At 41.2% G+C, this 16,663-nt stretch overlaps 1 protein-coding gene across 2 annotated transcripts in view; it reads left to right on the top strand.

Moving 5' to 3' along the window:
* Positions 1 to 449: 449 nt before the first annotated feature.
* The window catches only part of CNGA3 (cyclic nucleotide gated channel subunit alpha 3), a 37,038-nt gene continuing 20,824 nt past the window's right edge, over positions 450 to 16,663 (top strand). For both annotated transcript variants that reach the window (XM_074908428.1, XM_074908420.1), the window contains exons 1-2: positions 450 to 1,312; positions 10,299 to 10,430. In XM_074908428.1, coding sequence (XP_074764529.1) covers positions 10,330 to 10,430 — 101 coding nt within the window. In that variant the 5' untranslated portion in view covers positions 450 to 1,312; positions 10,299 to 10,329. The remainder of the gene's footprint in view (positions 1,313 to 10,298; positions 10,431 to 16,663) is intronic.

Here is a 16,663-nt window from a genome sequence, read left to right as displayed (position 1 = left end):
AGCCCCCTCCAGGTGGTCAGGGAGAGAGGGTCAAAGTATTTTAGAAGGACCCTATTCAGCGGTACACCGAGGAGAAGGCGTCGGTCCCAACAGCCGTCCTGTGACCGGCTGCGGAGCATCATCTCCTCACGGTCCCCCTCCGGCAGGATGGGCAGGGCGGCGGCGCAGACACCAGCCGCCCTCCCAGGGCAACCCGCCTCGGAACGGCCTCCAAATCGGCACGTCCCCCCCGCCGCCTGCCTGGCGAGGCCCCGCTCCCCGCCCGACCAAACCCGCTCCCGCCAGCGCCGCCACCGCCCTCACCGGGAGGCGGGGGCTGGGGGGGTCGGTGCGGCGGGAAGGCCGCCGGGCCCGGGCACGGCCCCGCCGCCACCGGCGGATCAGGCGCGGGGGGCGGCGTGAGCGAGGACGGGGAGCCAGGGGAGGGGAGGGCGGCGGGGAGCCGGCTTTCTCTGGCGGCGGCCGGCTCCCCTGGGGACGCCGCGGAGCCTCCCCGCTCCGTCCCGCCTCTCCCCGCGCCACGCACCGCGGGGCGGCGGTGGCTGAGGCGGCCGCGGAGGCACCGGCGGGAGCGGCGAGGAAGGCGCGGAGCCGGATGGCGTCGGCGGCGACGGGACCGTGCCTGGCCGAGCGGGACTGCGGCTGAGGCGGGCTGCGCGCCGGCTCCCACCCGCCACCCCCGCCGCCAGGAGGGGATGAGCGCCCGCCCGGGCGCGGCTCCGCCCCGCGGGCAGAGAGTGCCTCGGGGCTCCCGGGGGGTCGGGGCGGCCGCGGCTGCCGGGGGGAGCCGCCCCGCAGGGCCACGCCGCTTTCCCTGTAGGGGCCCGCATCGCCACCCGGGGCAGCGGGTCCTCTCCTCACCAGCGGCCCCGGGCCGGCGCTGCCCTGCCCGCGGCGGGCTCCCAACTGTCCTCGGCGTGGCAAGAAACGTGCCGCCGGGGCGCCGCCGAGCTGCTTTGACGTCTTGATCCTCTTCGAGAACTTAACAGGATCGCAAAGCCCCTTCGAGCGGCTTTTCCCGGCAAGCCGGGCTTGGGCGGGCGGGCTTCGGCTCGAAGCCCGCCCGCGCCGCGCAGAGGGGCGGCCGCGGCAGGCCGGGCCCTGCCCCGCCACCCCCCGCCGGGCCGGGCCCTGCCCCGCCGGGGCGGGCTGCTGCTGCCGAGGCCGCCCGGCAGCGGCGTCCGGACCGAAACCGAGTCGGGGAAGGGCAGCGCTGCCTGTGGGTGTTGCTGAAGGATAACGGCCCCGAAGCGCCTGCAGGCAGGGACGCAGAGTTTCTCAGTTCGGATGCTGCGGAGGGGAGCGTGGAGGGGTGAGTCTGAAAGAGGAGGCAGTAAACCTGCGGTTCTGTTAGGACCGTGGGAGCGGGGTCATGTCTCGCGTCGGACTTCAGTGCTAAACCTTCACTCAGAAGCTTGAAATGGAAACGTAACTTAGAAGCTGGTTTTTTTTGTGTGTGGTTTTGTTTTGTTGTTTGTGTTGTGGTGGGTTTTTTTTTTATTTTTTTTTTTTTAAGGAAAGTGTTAATTGACACAGTGATCCGTGTATCCACAATTAAATTGGATTCAGGACACAAATCCATACAGAAGGGGGTCCGAAGGGAGTTACCCCACTCCTGTTGCCTGAGGCTTAGCTTTCGTTCTTTGATCCCTGTGTCTAACTTCTCTGCTGTCTGGTGCCTGTGGTACAAGCATGAGGTTGTTAAACCCTATATAAAGAAAATGTTGGCAAGTACTACACGTGCAGTGATAGGAAATAATTTTCCAGGGATTCCTGGTGCTCCCGCTAAATTGACCTTGTTTTTATCAATATGACATCTTTTGCAGAACTTCTGTAGTGTAAACCGGGACAAAGTGGGACTACGAATGTGCAAGATACAATAATGACTATACTCAGACTTTCTTTCATGCACTGTCTACTCGCAAAGAGGAAAAAGCTAAAAGAAGATAAAGAAAAATGACATGAATGTTACTTTAAATATCTGAATAAATGATGTTAAATATAAATGTTGCTACTGGATAGCAGTGGACATTTTTTACTATATTTTGTTTTTCATATTCAGAGTTGTTGCATTCAAAGCAAGTAGTAAGAGGACTGTTGCCTTTAAAATCTTCCATTTTTGTTGTTACAAGACAATAAATTGTAGTTTCAGATGTTACAGGTTTTGAAATAGCATAACTTTGCCTTCGGTCGGCACAGTTATTGTTTTTCTCTGACACTTTTTACGTCGTTTTCTTTGATTATGCATGCCAAAACCATCTGATTAGAAAAATACACGGTGCAGATGATAATGGGGCTGTCAGGATGTCTAATCAGCAAGGGTAATCATGGTAAACAAGCAGCGAACGACTCGAGGGAAGAGCCCATCAGCTTTAAAAAATCATACACCATCCTTCTGTGTCAGCATCTCTCACCTTTGCCTGTTTGCATCCCAGCCTTTGTCATCCAGTTTACACCCAAGCTCTGTCACTTCGGTTCAGCACATTATTCTGCAGCCTTCTTTAATGTTGCCGTCTCTTCGTTAGCATCTATTAAATCCTCTTCGGTCGAATGCCTTGTTACTGCATCTGAGACGTGACAGAAATAAGCTCTGGTCTTTTCCTTCCCTAGCCAAATGGGATGTTTACATAAAGTGGGCAGGGAGAGAATTTCAATGGGTAACGTTCACATGTATGAGGTGCACACATGTAAACATACATACTTTACAGATACTCGTTCAGAAATGTAAACCTGCTGCGTTTTAGCTGTATTCATGCCCTTGTTATGTTGACTTTTAAGAGTTACCTTGACAATGAACGCACTGACAGATGTTGGCAGAACTGGTAAATTTTAGACCGTGGTTAGAGAAGCCTTGCACAGAGTTTATTTGCTGTATAGAAACATGGATACCTGCATCATGTTAACCCATACTAGCAAAAGAAACAACATTCTGTGAATTGATTGTCCAGTTAACTGGCATTTGTAATTTACTGTGTTTTAATTCACAGCGCTATGTTCAGCACCCACAGCTAGTTTCTCCTGAACGGTTTCCACTCTAAAAAAATAATACATTTATAGAAAGTGGTCTGCAAGAAAATTTAGTAAATCTTAGAAAATTGAACTGTGTTACTAATAATTCATAGACACAGAAGGGAAACTCGATCCAAATAATGCAGTTTTTAAAAAAGATTATTTTGCTGCTGCAAGGTGCCAGGGCCTCAACTGTGAAATCAATCAAGGATAATCATACGCATTTCATTCTAAAACTATAAACTAAACACAAATATACAGTGTTGTGCACGTCCTGGGTTGCCTGTGAGAGGCAGTGTATTTGTTTGACAGATCTTTAGTACTGAGGTTACTAGGCTATGCGTATAAATTATGTGCATTTCCAGGAGATATTAGTGCCCACAGACTATGGAAAATGCAATATGATGTAGCAGAGAGTAATAAAATTTGAAAAGTGTACTTTTAAAAGAGTCATAGGATTTAAGAATTGTTGATTTAAACTATTATGCATAATGATTCATGAGGGTAAGGTGGTGCAGCCTGTTTACTCTTTTTTCATCCCCTTGGGCTTGATCCAGTAGTCTTTGTACAAAGCTGATTTCCATGAGAGTGTGCCAGAGTTAAATCTGCAGGTTAATTACAAACCTCCCAATCACTGAAGAAAGAAGTTGCACCTTGTCTTCAAATCACACAGTTGCTTAAAGATCCAGTGTCCAGTCTTTGAAGTCCATTTGTTGCCTGTACTGTTTGATACATTGGAGCTGCAGACTGTCACACAACATACATAATGTACAGCTGAGCTACAACTGTTAGGAAGTGATGTAACAAGGATCATGGTGGAGGTCAGATCCCGAAATAAATCCCAAAGTCTTGCCAGGGTTGAACCTGAGAGGCTATGTGAGGATTTGAAATGTGTTTTAACTGAAATGATGTAAGCGATCTTATGCAGCTTATCACTGCTTCCATAACAACAAGTAAAAGTTGTTGAAAGCCTCAAGATCAAGAGTATATTACCAACTGCACAAATACGTAAGATCTATTATAAAACTGTATGTAAAGTCACCTTTTACGTTATGATAATGATACGTATTTCACTTTGAAAAGTTGTTTTTTGAATTCTGCTATATTTTCTATCTGTAGTCCTTTTAATCTAAGTAAATAGCTTTAAGGATATTAAGTGGTGCTATAAACAGCTAGATATGCCATCATTGCTTGATAAACAACTACATTTACTTCATATCAGAACTATTAATATTTGTTTGGTTAGCAACTTTGAATTAAGTTAGGGTGAGTTAACATGTTCTGCCCCAAAGGGGAACTGCTAGAGTAGCCCCAATGTGAACTCTCAATGCTCTTGAGGGGGAGACTATAGTAACTCAAACTTCTTTCACAGATGTTTGACAGGCTATACATATTTTTGTGACTTAGCTGATAGCCAGCAACTTCCTAAATTTGATATAATTTGCACTATTTAAATGTGTGCCTGTGTGTTGGGTTTTTGGTATTGAGCCATGTGCAAAAAGAAACCTTGGCATGAAGCTGCTCAGAGGTCTCGACTGTGTCCAGATTGCAGTGGGTGCTGAAAACAGGCATTCCTGCCACTGTTCTGGTATGAATTCTCAGAGCACTGCAAACCTGTGAGAAAGCATGTGCGAGTATATCCCATAATCTGTTGGTAGGAGGCTTTGGAGAAAGGGATAAAACTGGTTTTGTCTTGTTTAATTTGAAGTGGACTTGAAAAGTTTCTAATTTTTGAGGTGCAGGTCCTAAGCACAATACAATTTGCTGCAAATGGGTTAACAGACTTGAGGAAACGGGATGTTATGACTGTGAACTGGGTACCACCTCCTTCTGGCCTGGAGTTAGATGCCCAGTTACTTTCAGTCTCCTGTTTTAGTTTCAGTTATTTTGTATTGGCTAGCATCTGTCATTTCCTTCTCGATGCCTTATTCCTGCCTACCTGATTTTCTTCATGCCTTCTGTAGAAAATTCGCTAGATAGTGCAGCTCCTAAAATTTAGATACTGCAGCTTTTATACCTCTAGTTCTAAGTCTTCAATGTTATAAAGAGATAAGTAGAACTTGATTTTCAAAATTAGGAAATGCTTATGTGAATCTATGTGAATCTGAAGTTTTCATATGTTACTTGCGCTTGTATTTGTTGTCAAACAACTGACTGTCTTGATAAAACAGGTCTTTTATACCAGACAGTGCATATAAAATAATGTGACACATGCTGGAGCAGGCGTCAGCTGTGGGGGACCGGTGGTGCAGCGAGTAGCAATTTCCTGAAGGAGACTGCAGCCAGTGGAGAGGAGCCCAGGCAGGAACAGGTTCTCCTGACAGCAGCTGTGGCCCATGGAGGACCCACACTGGAACAGGTTTATCCTGAAGGACTACAGTCTGTAGAGTGGACTCACACTGGAGCAGTTCATGAAGGACTGCAGCCTGTGGGAAGGACCCACGCTGAAGAAGGAGGAAGGAGCAGCAGAGAGGGAGTGTTCTGAGCTGACCGCAACCCCTCCTTCCCCACCCCCTGTGCTGCTGGATGGGGTGGAGGAGGTGGAGGAGTTGGGAATGTAGGAATGAAGTTGAACCTGGGGAAAAAAAGATGGGGGGGAGGTGTTTTTGTCTTTGTTTCTCACCATGCAACTCTATTTTAATTGGCAATAAATTACATTAGTTTTCCCCAGTTCAGGTCTGTTTTGCCTGTGATGATAATTGGTAAGTGATCTTCCTGTCCTTATCTCCACCCATGAGCTTTCTCATCTTACTTTGTCCTGCTGGACTGCTGAGGAGGGGGAGTGAGAGAGCGGGTAGGTGGGTGTCTGGCAGCCAGCCAAGGCCAACCCACCACTCTACCATGTTTTTAAATACAAAGCTGAGCGATACTCACTTCTTAGAAGTGAGATACTCACTGTCTTGTAAGCACCAGCTTTTAGTGTTGCTTCTAGGACTGTAGATCACAGCTGGCTGGAGCTGTATCTTTGCGACCCCGCAAAAGGTGTTTGTGGAGTCTTACGCTTCTGCAGCATTTTCCTGCTGGCTGACTCCTGATGGCTCCATGCTCGATTTAAACTGCTCCCTAGTCAGTCACTTGCCAGAGCTTGAATCCAGTTTTGAAATGCTGATCTCTTCCCTAGACCATTAAACACATTTATCATTAGGAATCTTAGAGGCCTAGAAGGAACAAGTATTTCTCCTTTCATTAGATAGCCAGTAATTCGTCAGAATTTCATGTGCTTCATGCAGGACCAAACCGTGTTTCAGGAAGTCTCACCACCTGTGCTGTACCCAAGTTGCTTCATTATTTATTTCTACCAGTCCTGTGTTCTGTCTCTACTACAGCTGGGTATGCATGGCACCATTTAATAATAAACCTTCATCTATTCTCCCTACCTCCTTCCAAAAATATGTTAATGTATTTTATTGCTTAATAGTAGGGTTGTATTTCTGTGAAATTTTTCCCTCCTTTCTTCCAGTCTAGTGCAAAATAAGAGTTCAGACCACACTGTATATTGTATTTGAATTTTACAGCTGAAATCATTGTAAGGGCTCTGAAATGAGCTCCAATTTTGCTTACATATTTTTATTTTATAGCTGCTTATTCTTTGCCATTCTAGGGTGAGCAAGCGCCTTTTTTCTTTCTCTCCCTTTTCTACATCCTTAGTTATTCTTTTCGTGCTTTTATTCTTCAGTATCTTTCAGTTTAAGACTGTTCCAGATAAGTCTGCACTGTTGTTTCATGGGGCACTTCTAGTGTTTGTGTCAGTAACACTTTCCATATATACATTGTTGGCTGTTGTGTCAGCAAGCCTGCCCTGCACTGAGCAGAGCGTTTCACTGAGCCGTACATTTATAATGTTCACATTCCCTTTCTGAGAGAATATGGTTAATCTGGAAGCATATAAGGCAGTAGCTTACATGCTTTTCACCTGTGTTCATTGATTTCCATTTGCCTACATTGCACATCACTTGCCATCAAGTTGACAAATTGATCTAGTTGTTGTGGGTCATCCTGAATTTCCTTGCACTCCTCTTGTTTCTCCTGCCTATAGTACTTTTTGCTATCCTGAGATCCTCTTGTCTCGTTGCTCCTTCTTTTCAGCAGCATCATTAATGAGAGGTTTTCCTATGGAACCCTGAGGAATATTGTTCTTAAACTTTCACATTGGTGGAGGTGACCATTTAATCCCGTCCTTGCCTTCCATCTTCTGAGAAGCTAGCTTTTCATCCAAAATTGTGTTTGGTTTCATATCCTATCACTTGCTTTGTTTATTTAGTGGCATAGCTTTTAGCTTTTGGAAGTCTAAATAAGGTATACAACTGTTCCCATTATTCAGTGCTCCACCGGCATACTCGAACCCTTCCAGGAGATTCAGAATATCTAATTCCAGTGTGTCTATTAGTAGTGTCTAAAATTCCAGACTAGTGCTGTCTAATTTCAGGAGATTAGTAACATGTGGAGAAGCCACTTCAGTTTGAAATTTAAAGAAATACTGTACATAATGTTTTTAAACAAACCTTCAGGAACTGGTGCAGCAATGGCAGGTCTGGAAATCCATGTCACACCTACAGTGTTTGAAATACAGAAAGGCATTGTTCACTGCTCTCCAGGTTGTGTCTTTTCAGTGAGATAATACATGTTGGTAGCAAATTATCTGCATCATGGCTACACTTCAGAAGGTTTTTACTGTCTCATACTTCCATTGTTTTATCTATTTTGTTCGAGATTATAAACAAGGTGACCCTTGTTTAAGAATGTCTGTAGATAGACATCAATCTGGTTGTGAATCATCAGAACTGATGACATGGTTATTGTTGTGTTATGTGGCAGAACTAGTCAAGATCTTAACTCAGTACTAACTTTGCACTAGAAATACATCCTTAGAAAAAAGTTAAGGCTTTGTTACTTACCTTATGAATTGTCTTCTTTTCGCACCATCAAGCTTTTAAAATGTTGAACTAGAGTGACATGGAAGGTTAATGGGGGTACGTGGGGAATACATGGCACTGTTCAGTGGGAGAGTGAGAACTCCTCTCTCTCTCCTGCAATGTGATAGGGAGTTCTATTTTGATTTTTAAAAACAATAAAATTATTTGGCTGAGCTTTACAGGAGAGCAGAGGCTATAGAGCAGTAAAATCCAAGCAGCTCATACCACTGCCACTTTTTGCTCTTAAAAGTTATCTTTCATGAGACTTAGTACAGCTCAAAGCAGTGGAAATGAAATGGGCAGCAAGAGCAACTGTCAGTAGGAAGAAGCAATTTGCTACTGTGCCTTACTTTCTGTACATGCATAACAATTTGTCAGCAGGAGGCATGCCGCTCTGTTTTTAAATGAAGTGACTGTGACACCCTGGCTACTGCCTTGTAACTTCAAGTCCTGGAAACTGGACAGTGAGTCAGAGAGTAAATTGTAGACTAGTTCTGCAGATTTTTGTAAGTTGAATTTTGAAGAAATGAGTAACAGCAGAAGGAAAACCACATTTTCTTCTTATCTTGAATTCTGTTCAAATTAATATATGAGAAATGGGAATTACTTTAATACCCACTGTTATGGCAAAATAAATGTTCTAATCACCAAAGCACTACGGTATGTCATCTGTGTAATTCTGTGTTACAAAGTATGCAGAATAGTTATAAGTAAAAAATGATTTATGAAAAAATTTTCTAGAGATGAGATGGTTTTGGCATCGTACCTGTCTTGAAACCTATTCAACTGGTTAATTTATTAGTAACAATATTTGTCTCTCAAAGGCTGAATTGTTATAAAAGAAATATTCTTTGATATTTATAATGGATATACATTAACATATACCTAAATAATTTGGCAGAGGTGTTTTGAACGGACAAAATTGGTTCACTTTGTGAGACTAGTTAACGTTTTTATATGTAGTTATGTTTTTAGCATAAATTATCTGTGCTTTAGGAATTCATTTGTCTGCGTGAACATTCAAATCTGAGAGCAAGTTGAAAGATCCGTCTTTATTTTTTTAATATCAATGGGTAATAGAAATACCTATTTTTTCCCCAGTAAAACTTAAGTTGACCAGTATGTACAGGGCTCAGTTTAAGGTGAGACATAGTCACACATCAGTTGACCTGTGCTGAGGCAAAATTAGAATTAGTAACAGAAAATGCTAATCAGATTTTCAGGTGTTAAAAAATGCCCAGGGGTCTTTCCAGACAATTTCATTATTTCTGGATGAAAAAAGTTAATCTATTTTATATTTTGAAATATACGAAATAATTTTAGAAGTTGTATATGATTCCATTTAGTTCTCTGGGAATTGGGTGGAAGGTGGAAGGTATCTGTTTTTTAAGAAACGATGCATAACACAGACCTCATAATGGATTGTCAGCTTTGCTTCAGGAATAATTTAGGGCAGAATGTTAGTTTCTGTAAGATCTACATTTCATTTGTTGCTAAAGCTGAATGTTGTGTGGTCAATCAAACAGGATTACACGTGAAAAAGGGACAGTAGGTGGTCTGAGGTAGTTGAATGTTCCCAAGAGAATTTCATTCTAGTCAGATCCCAAACAAAAAATGTTCCTGAATGGAGTTTCAAAACTTTAAAAAAAATTTCAAAATTCAAAGATTTCACTGAAAGCCTTACGTTTACTCATCTTGAGTCTTAAAACCTGTTTTGCATGTGATTGATAGATGTGATATGTACTTGGTAAGGCATTGAAGGCCAAATCTGGAAAGGAATCTAGGTCAGGTTCCTAAATCTTGTAGAGCTGGGCTGCCAAATATCTTAACAGAGCTTGTCTTGAAGCACTATAATGAAAGTGACATATGGAAATAAATGGACAAAACCTCTAGTGTTTAGTGCAGAGTTTACATAATATAGAATTAATGCATGCCATATATTAGGCTGAGGGATACATTTCATTAATTATCTGCATGGTTAATACGCATTTTCAGAATGAAAAATTTAATCATAAAATAGATAAAATTAGCACGAAGGGACAATTTAAAGTGGAATGGGTTATCCTAGCACAGGTGATGACAGTGTAGGTATTCAGAAAGCCCAGAGACTAAAAAAGAATATAGTGTCATGTAAACCTTTTCTTTGGTCATGATGAAATTTCTTTGTCACACTTTTACTAGCACTTTTTTCTGTCCAGTGCAAATAAATCAAGAAACAGGTACCATATTGTGTGTAGAAATATCACTGGCTATTGCTCAAATGGTTGAATTTGCTTTTTGCCGTTCCATTGTTTTAATAAATCTCTCCTTTTAAGTACTGAGCACATTTCTTTTGCAGCCTTCACAAAATGTGTTTGTTTTTCCCTCCCATTTCAGCTGTCATTTAGATGTTGATACGTAAAGCAAAATGGCAAAAATCAACACCCAGCACTCCTACCCTGGTATGCACAGACTGTCTGTCAGAACTACTGATGAAGATATTGAAAGGATTGAAAATGGCTGCATCAGGTAATATATTCCTTTCATCACAGTCAAGAAGACAGATTCCTGCATAATTTGTGGCACTCCTCTAGCTCTGCATTATGGGAGTGTTGTATCATGATATTGTTGGCCCGGTGCACTTAACTGGCTCAACAGTGAATATCCAAAGTACATGGCTCAACAGTGAATATCCAAAGTACAGAAGAGACAGCAACAGGAAGGTTGTCATGGCTTGCAGTTTTGGAACCAGAATCTGTATTACGTCAGGAATAAAGCCCATTTTCACGTGAGTGGGAATTACACCAACTCATTAAGGAGAAACCTCTTTCTCAAGTCACCATGCAGGTAGCAGGGTCTGTGCTTTCCACAGAGCCTGTGGTATTTGGAGAAAAAGGGATCCTTCCAGTGCCGTGCAGTGAAAGGCCTCAGGAAGTTTTTTTTTTAAAGTAGCCTCTGCAAATCACCTGTTTCCTCTGACAGGGAACATTTGTGCTGTATAAAGAATATCAACATTTTTGTACTGGCTTTTCAGAGTCTCTCACTGTCTGGTGGAACTGTAAGAGTTTCTTTACATTCACCTTTCTCTGTTTTGATAGTTTTAAAGTGACTGTTTAAAATGTGCCAGTGAGCTTGCACTGACATTTTACCCATACCAATCATTTGTCTAGGCTGGGCAAACTCTGCTGGGCCAACAGGAAAGTGTCTGATCCGCAGCACCTGTACAATCTGGAGAAAGTGTTCTGCTTTTGGCTTGTAAACGGTCAACCACCTCTGCTATGTGGACCTTGTCAGACTGCCTCTTGTTGTTCAAATGTGTACCCAGACTAGAGCACTCAGAATCCTGCTGGGCTGATAAGACTGCCTGTGTTCCGATAATTTTGGATTGCATGCCCCTAGCATCTAGTATGGATGTGGTCCATGTCCTGTTTGAACTGGTCCTTTTTTTTTTTCTGCTTTGCTTACATGATACCTTCTGTCATGTAGGTATACCTACACGAGTGAAAATGGAGCTGCTTTTCTTCTGCACAGGATGGCTTGTTTGACTTAGTTATACGGCCCCATGGTCTCCTTAGGGAGATTTGCAAGTTCTGTGTCCCTTTGTCTCCATTTACAATGATATCTCAGAAACAGGGACGACACAGATCAAAACGAGCCTCTTCCTTTCCTTTTTTAACTGTCCTTTTTGTAGAGGATATCAGTGATTGGCAGCCCACAGAATGGAATTACTGGCAGAGATGCGAGATTATGTTTATAAAGGTTTAAATGTAGAATTAAATCACTGTAGTCATCTGCAGTTTCAGAGGCAATGACTTGCTTATGACAGATAGAAGGGCTGAAATATGAATTGCACTTTATCATGATGATGATGGTCTTGAAGAGGCATTTATTTAAAAGAAAGTTTGCTGTTATCAGCATTGATTACAGGAGTTCATAAATGAGTAAAAAGATAGGATCTTACTCTAAAAGAGATCTCGCATTGAAGGTTTTTGGATTGCTGAAGTGATTGCTAGTAGTACTACCACTCAAAGAATTCTGATACACATTTTTTAAATTCAGATTTGGTTTAGAACATGTGTGTACCAAAAGATAGATTCCATCCAAAATTTTAGCCCTTCTTAGTCTTGTAGCAAAATTACAACTATAGACATTGGAAAAACTCCAGTTTTTCTAGAATAGCAGCATTTCTCCTTTGCCTTTATCTTCTTCCAACTCCTGTTGTCTGTAGTTCAACAAAGCATTTCAGCACATTACTTAGTTCTCATTAAAATCAGTGGGTGTTAAATTTATGCTTAATGCTAAGGATGTGCTTAAGTGCTTTTCTGCTGTGAAATGAGGTATTATTGAGAAAAAGCATTCACTGCAACAGTCAACAGAAAGCTGCTAGTGGTCCTTAAACTGTCATTCTCAATTATGCTGTAGTAGGTGATTCATGTGCCCATATTCTTACAGTGTAGTGTGCTATAAAGTTGGTCCATTTTGTTAAAGCAGAAATCAACAAAATGATAACAAGTCTTCATTTTTAAAATCCAGCCTCTGTATAGAAACAGCTCAAATAGAGCAGGCAGCACATTAGTTTATAGACACAGGCTGGCTGTCTGAAAGTTGAAACTAGGATTCAGCTGTGCTTTGTAGACATTGGATTTCTGTGTCTGTGTGAGTTGGTGTCTAAGTTGCTGCTGTCATCAGTGGAGATGTAGTCAGTACTAATAGTCAGTGGCACCTAGGGAACTGTTCAGTTTACCCTGAAGTTGAAGTAGCTCCTCAGGCTCATTTGGCTGTGTCAATTATGAGAGGCATTTAGATGCCTAAAATAGGCATCTAAAGCTATTTGAGATACCATAGAGTATCTGAAGCATTTAGCTGGGGCTAGTGGATGTAAGGTGAGACCTGTGTGCTCAGGAGAGGTCATGTGAAGTATTTTGAGGCATTCCAAATAGTACTAGACTCCTATATTGAGGCAACTGAATCAAGCCCTACGATGGCAATTGACTATAATGGGAATTTAGATACTTATTAGATATATTAGATACTAATTAGATATATTAGAATCCCTAATTTAGGTCACTGCCAAATTCTGCCCTTGAAGTCTGGCTCATAGTCATTACTCAAAAATGCTTCAGCAATTCCAGTTTAACTGATCAGTACTTTGAAACAGTTACTACTAAATGAAAATTCTGGATTATTTGCATGCATTTTAAGTGAAAATGGGCTTCTAGGGTTTGCTTGAAAATCTTTGTGCAAATTTAGAGCCAAATTAAATCAAGGCAAGGGACAGGTGCTCATCTAAGTCCTAGCTTACTCCACTAGATACCTCAAGAGCATGGGAATAAGTTTACCCTTAGAGAGCTGAAGAGGCATGGAGCAGAAACCTCAGTATCCTTGAGTTTTCTCTAAGATTCAGTAACAGTGCTACCTCTGTGGAAATAAAATAATTTTTAGCATAAGCTGAGAAGGGACAGTAATCTACTGATGTTTCTGCTTTGTAACCTGCTCTTCATTTCTTGGAACACGGTATTCTCACGTTGATTTCACAGACCCTGTAACGCCCTAGGGCAGTGGTTACTGTTTTGCTACAGATACCAAACAAGTTTATGGAGTCCAGATGGGAATGAGTCCATCTTTGTAAAAATAAAGTAAAAACTATGCTACAAGCATTGCAGGTGTTACATCAAAGGCCCCATCTATAACTGTCCCTCTGCATCAACATAAAGCCAGCTGACAAATAAGGCCTCTTCTATTATCTGAACAGGGTTGAGGAAAGTCAGGAATGAGTATATGAGTTTTATAATAGGAAGTTATAATAATGGAAGGAAGAGTTCATTTTAGATTTACTTTTTGATTTGCATTTGTGTGAATTAAAGTGTAGTATGTTTGTGATTGCCGTGTAATATCAGACAGGTGCTTTCATAAGAGTTGCCTGGCGGAGTCCTTTGTGTATTGTTTTCTGACCCCATTTCAGATATGCATAAGCTGTATTTGTAGAAGTGAAATGCAAACACTTTAATATGCTTTCCACATTCCCAGTCAAACTATTTTGATTTTCCTGAGTTGTTTTTTATATATATATATAAAACACACATGTTATATCTATAACTTTTTTATAAGGTAAGCCTGAATTTATTTACAAGTTGTTATACATAAATGTAGTTGTAGAAATTCTCGATGCACATATAGGGTAGTCAGAAAATTGTTTTTTAAAAAGTCATTTTATGTTTTTAAATAATTTTTTTAAAATTAAAATATAGGCTTCAGAATTTCACTAGTTAAGTCCATAATCCACTTAGTTTAATTCCAGCAGTTGAGTCTGAGCGTTTTGCCTTTTTTTTCCTTCAGAATACAAATTCGTCAGTGAGTGTGTGTGAGCACTTATTGGTAAAAATCTGACCAGAGAGTCAGTTAAATAGTTTGAAATTTTTATTTTGTTTTATGAGACTCTGGATCAGATTGGATGCTTTACAGATCAGGTCACATTAAGCATGCTGTTTTCTTTCACCTAGATTAAAACATTTCTTCAGTGTACTTCTGGCTCCAGACACCAAAAGCCATACCCTGGATTGAAAACATAGGATTTTAGAGTGTGCTATTAAGTGCTCTGTAGCTGCTGCAGCAAGAGGACAGACAGCTGGTAAAACTCTCAATGTTACTGATGCACAAAATATGATGAGCCTGTGTAGGGACAGTGGAGCACAGCTTCCACGCTGCTGAGGAGTATGGAGGTGATGATTATGCACATGAAGCACTGAACACATGATGTACTTTAGCAAGTATGTTCTGATAAGTGGGGCTAGTAGGACAGTTTTGCTCTTGGTACCTGACCTAGCTTGTTTACAGATCACTCAGCTATCTCTACACTATTCTGCATTGCCTTCCTAGGCATTTACTCAAAATAAAGCTGAGCTCTTCATTCTTAGCCTTTTATTTATTGTCAGCAGATGCCCAAGCACAGCAATGTCGGTAATAAAGAAGACTGGGGCTAAAAAAGTTTACAAAAAATAAATAAGAAGGATAGTTAACAGTGCATTCCTATAGCAATTTTCATTCCTATATAATTCCTATAGCAAATTTTCAACTCCTGCTTGGCTCTTGTTCTCACTGATAAACCAGCACAGTTATATCAAAATAGAACATCACACGGTGTTCATTGTATTGCAGTATGCTTATAGAGACTAATAAAATGGAAACAGATCTCACTCTGAGTCTTCAGAAAAAGTCTGATTGGCCTTATTTCCTGGGCCTGACCTCTGTGTAGGGTTTTCTTAGACTGATAAAGAATGTGCTGTAATCTTTTTTCGTTTTTAAATTCTACTTGGAAGAATATCTAGAGTATTTTGATCCATGCTTACCTTGTTTTCTGTAGTATTATCCATTACTTTATTTTGTGGCCCTTATATTTAATTACATATATTTAGAGAAAATATAATAACTTAATGTATATTCACTAAAAACAGTTGAGTTACTGCAACTTAGTGAGATACTTACTCCTCATTATCTGAGCTGCCGATTGAACACAAACTTCTAATCCAGCCAAATGTAAAAAAAAAAAAAAAAAAAAGTACTGGCTTAAGCCTCCATGAAAGGCTATCTATTCTGCAAAATATATTTTTTTTTCACATCTGAATTGTGACACTTAAAATTATTTTCTAAGAACTCTCACTATCTTTTTTTTTTTTTTTAAATTTAAAAATGTATTTTCAGGACTCAAAAATAGTAGTAATTGGTAAATAAGAACAGAAATAGCAATATTAGAATTTATTGCTATCTAAGATCACACAAAATGTATATTTTTCTGTAAAAAGGAAAAAACCAGCCGTAGCAGTGCAGTCTAAAAGACTGACTGGTCCGGTATCCTTTATCTGGAAGTTCTGGTAGGCAGGTGCTCCAGGAAAAAGAAAAAGAAGCAGGCATACTGCAAGTGTCTGCAACATGCTTTCCTCTAATACTCTCCCAGCATCCAGCTCAGGAGACTTCTTGAGCTGCATGTGGGCTCTGTGTATCTGGTGATCTGTAATGGATTTCTGTTCCACGAGTTTGTTCATTCTCCCCTAGAAGCCATGTTAGCTTTGGCATCCACAACTTTCTCAGCACCCACAACATAAACTAGGTTTTAAAAGTTTTTCAATACTGAGCAGTGTCTGTTGGCTTCTTTGTATTAGAAGATAACAGTTAACAAGTTGAGAATTCTGGTACTGTCCAGACCTATCTTTTTTAGCGTGGTTCTTTGTGTAGAAATAATAAACTTTTAATTCTCTGTTTGTCAGTTTCTCAGCTGTGAGTACTCACAAAATTGAGCTGCTAATTATCCTTTTGTGGGCATTCAAAAATGCTATTGCCAGTTCTTACAAAGATACTGCAAGTATCATTATAGTCAGTGTTTTCCTGGCAATACTGATTAACAGACTCATGTGAGAGTTCTTTGCGTTACAAAGTGGGAAAAAAGTGATCCTTAATGGATGTGGTAAAGTCTTGTAAAAGCCTAAAGAATGAAAAACAGAGAAAACCCTAGGAGTCTTATAAAAAAATCCAGAGTGAGCCCTAGTAAAGTCCAGGTTCCAGTGAAGTCAGTTTCAGAACTCCATTGCTGAAGGCTAAGGCTAAAATTTAATCAATTTTTCTCAAATGCTAATTATTTCAATGCTAATAAGTAGTCTTATAATTACAGGAACTCATTGGAGTTGGCAGACGCTGCACGTAGCTTGATGTTATAATCACTATCTGCAGTTGTGTGCAAGTGGGCTCTTAGTGTTATCCATGGGAATAGC

The sequence above is a fragment of the Athene noctua genome, chromosome 1 (genome assembly GCF_965140245.1).
Source record: "Athene noctua chromosome 1, bAthNoc1.hap1.1, whole genome shotgun sequence".
Classification (NCBI taxonomy): Eukaryota; Metazoa; Chordata; class Aves; order Strigiformes; family Strigidae; genus Athene; species Athene noctua.
The sequence above is the reverse complement of the archived record's forward strand: the minus strand, read 5'-3'. Positions and strand labels throughout refer to the sequence as shown.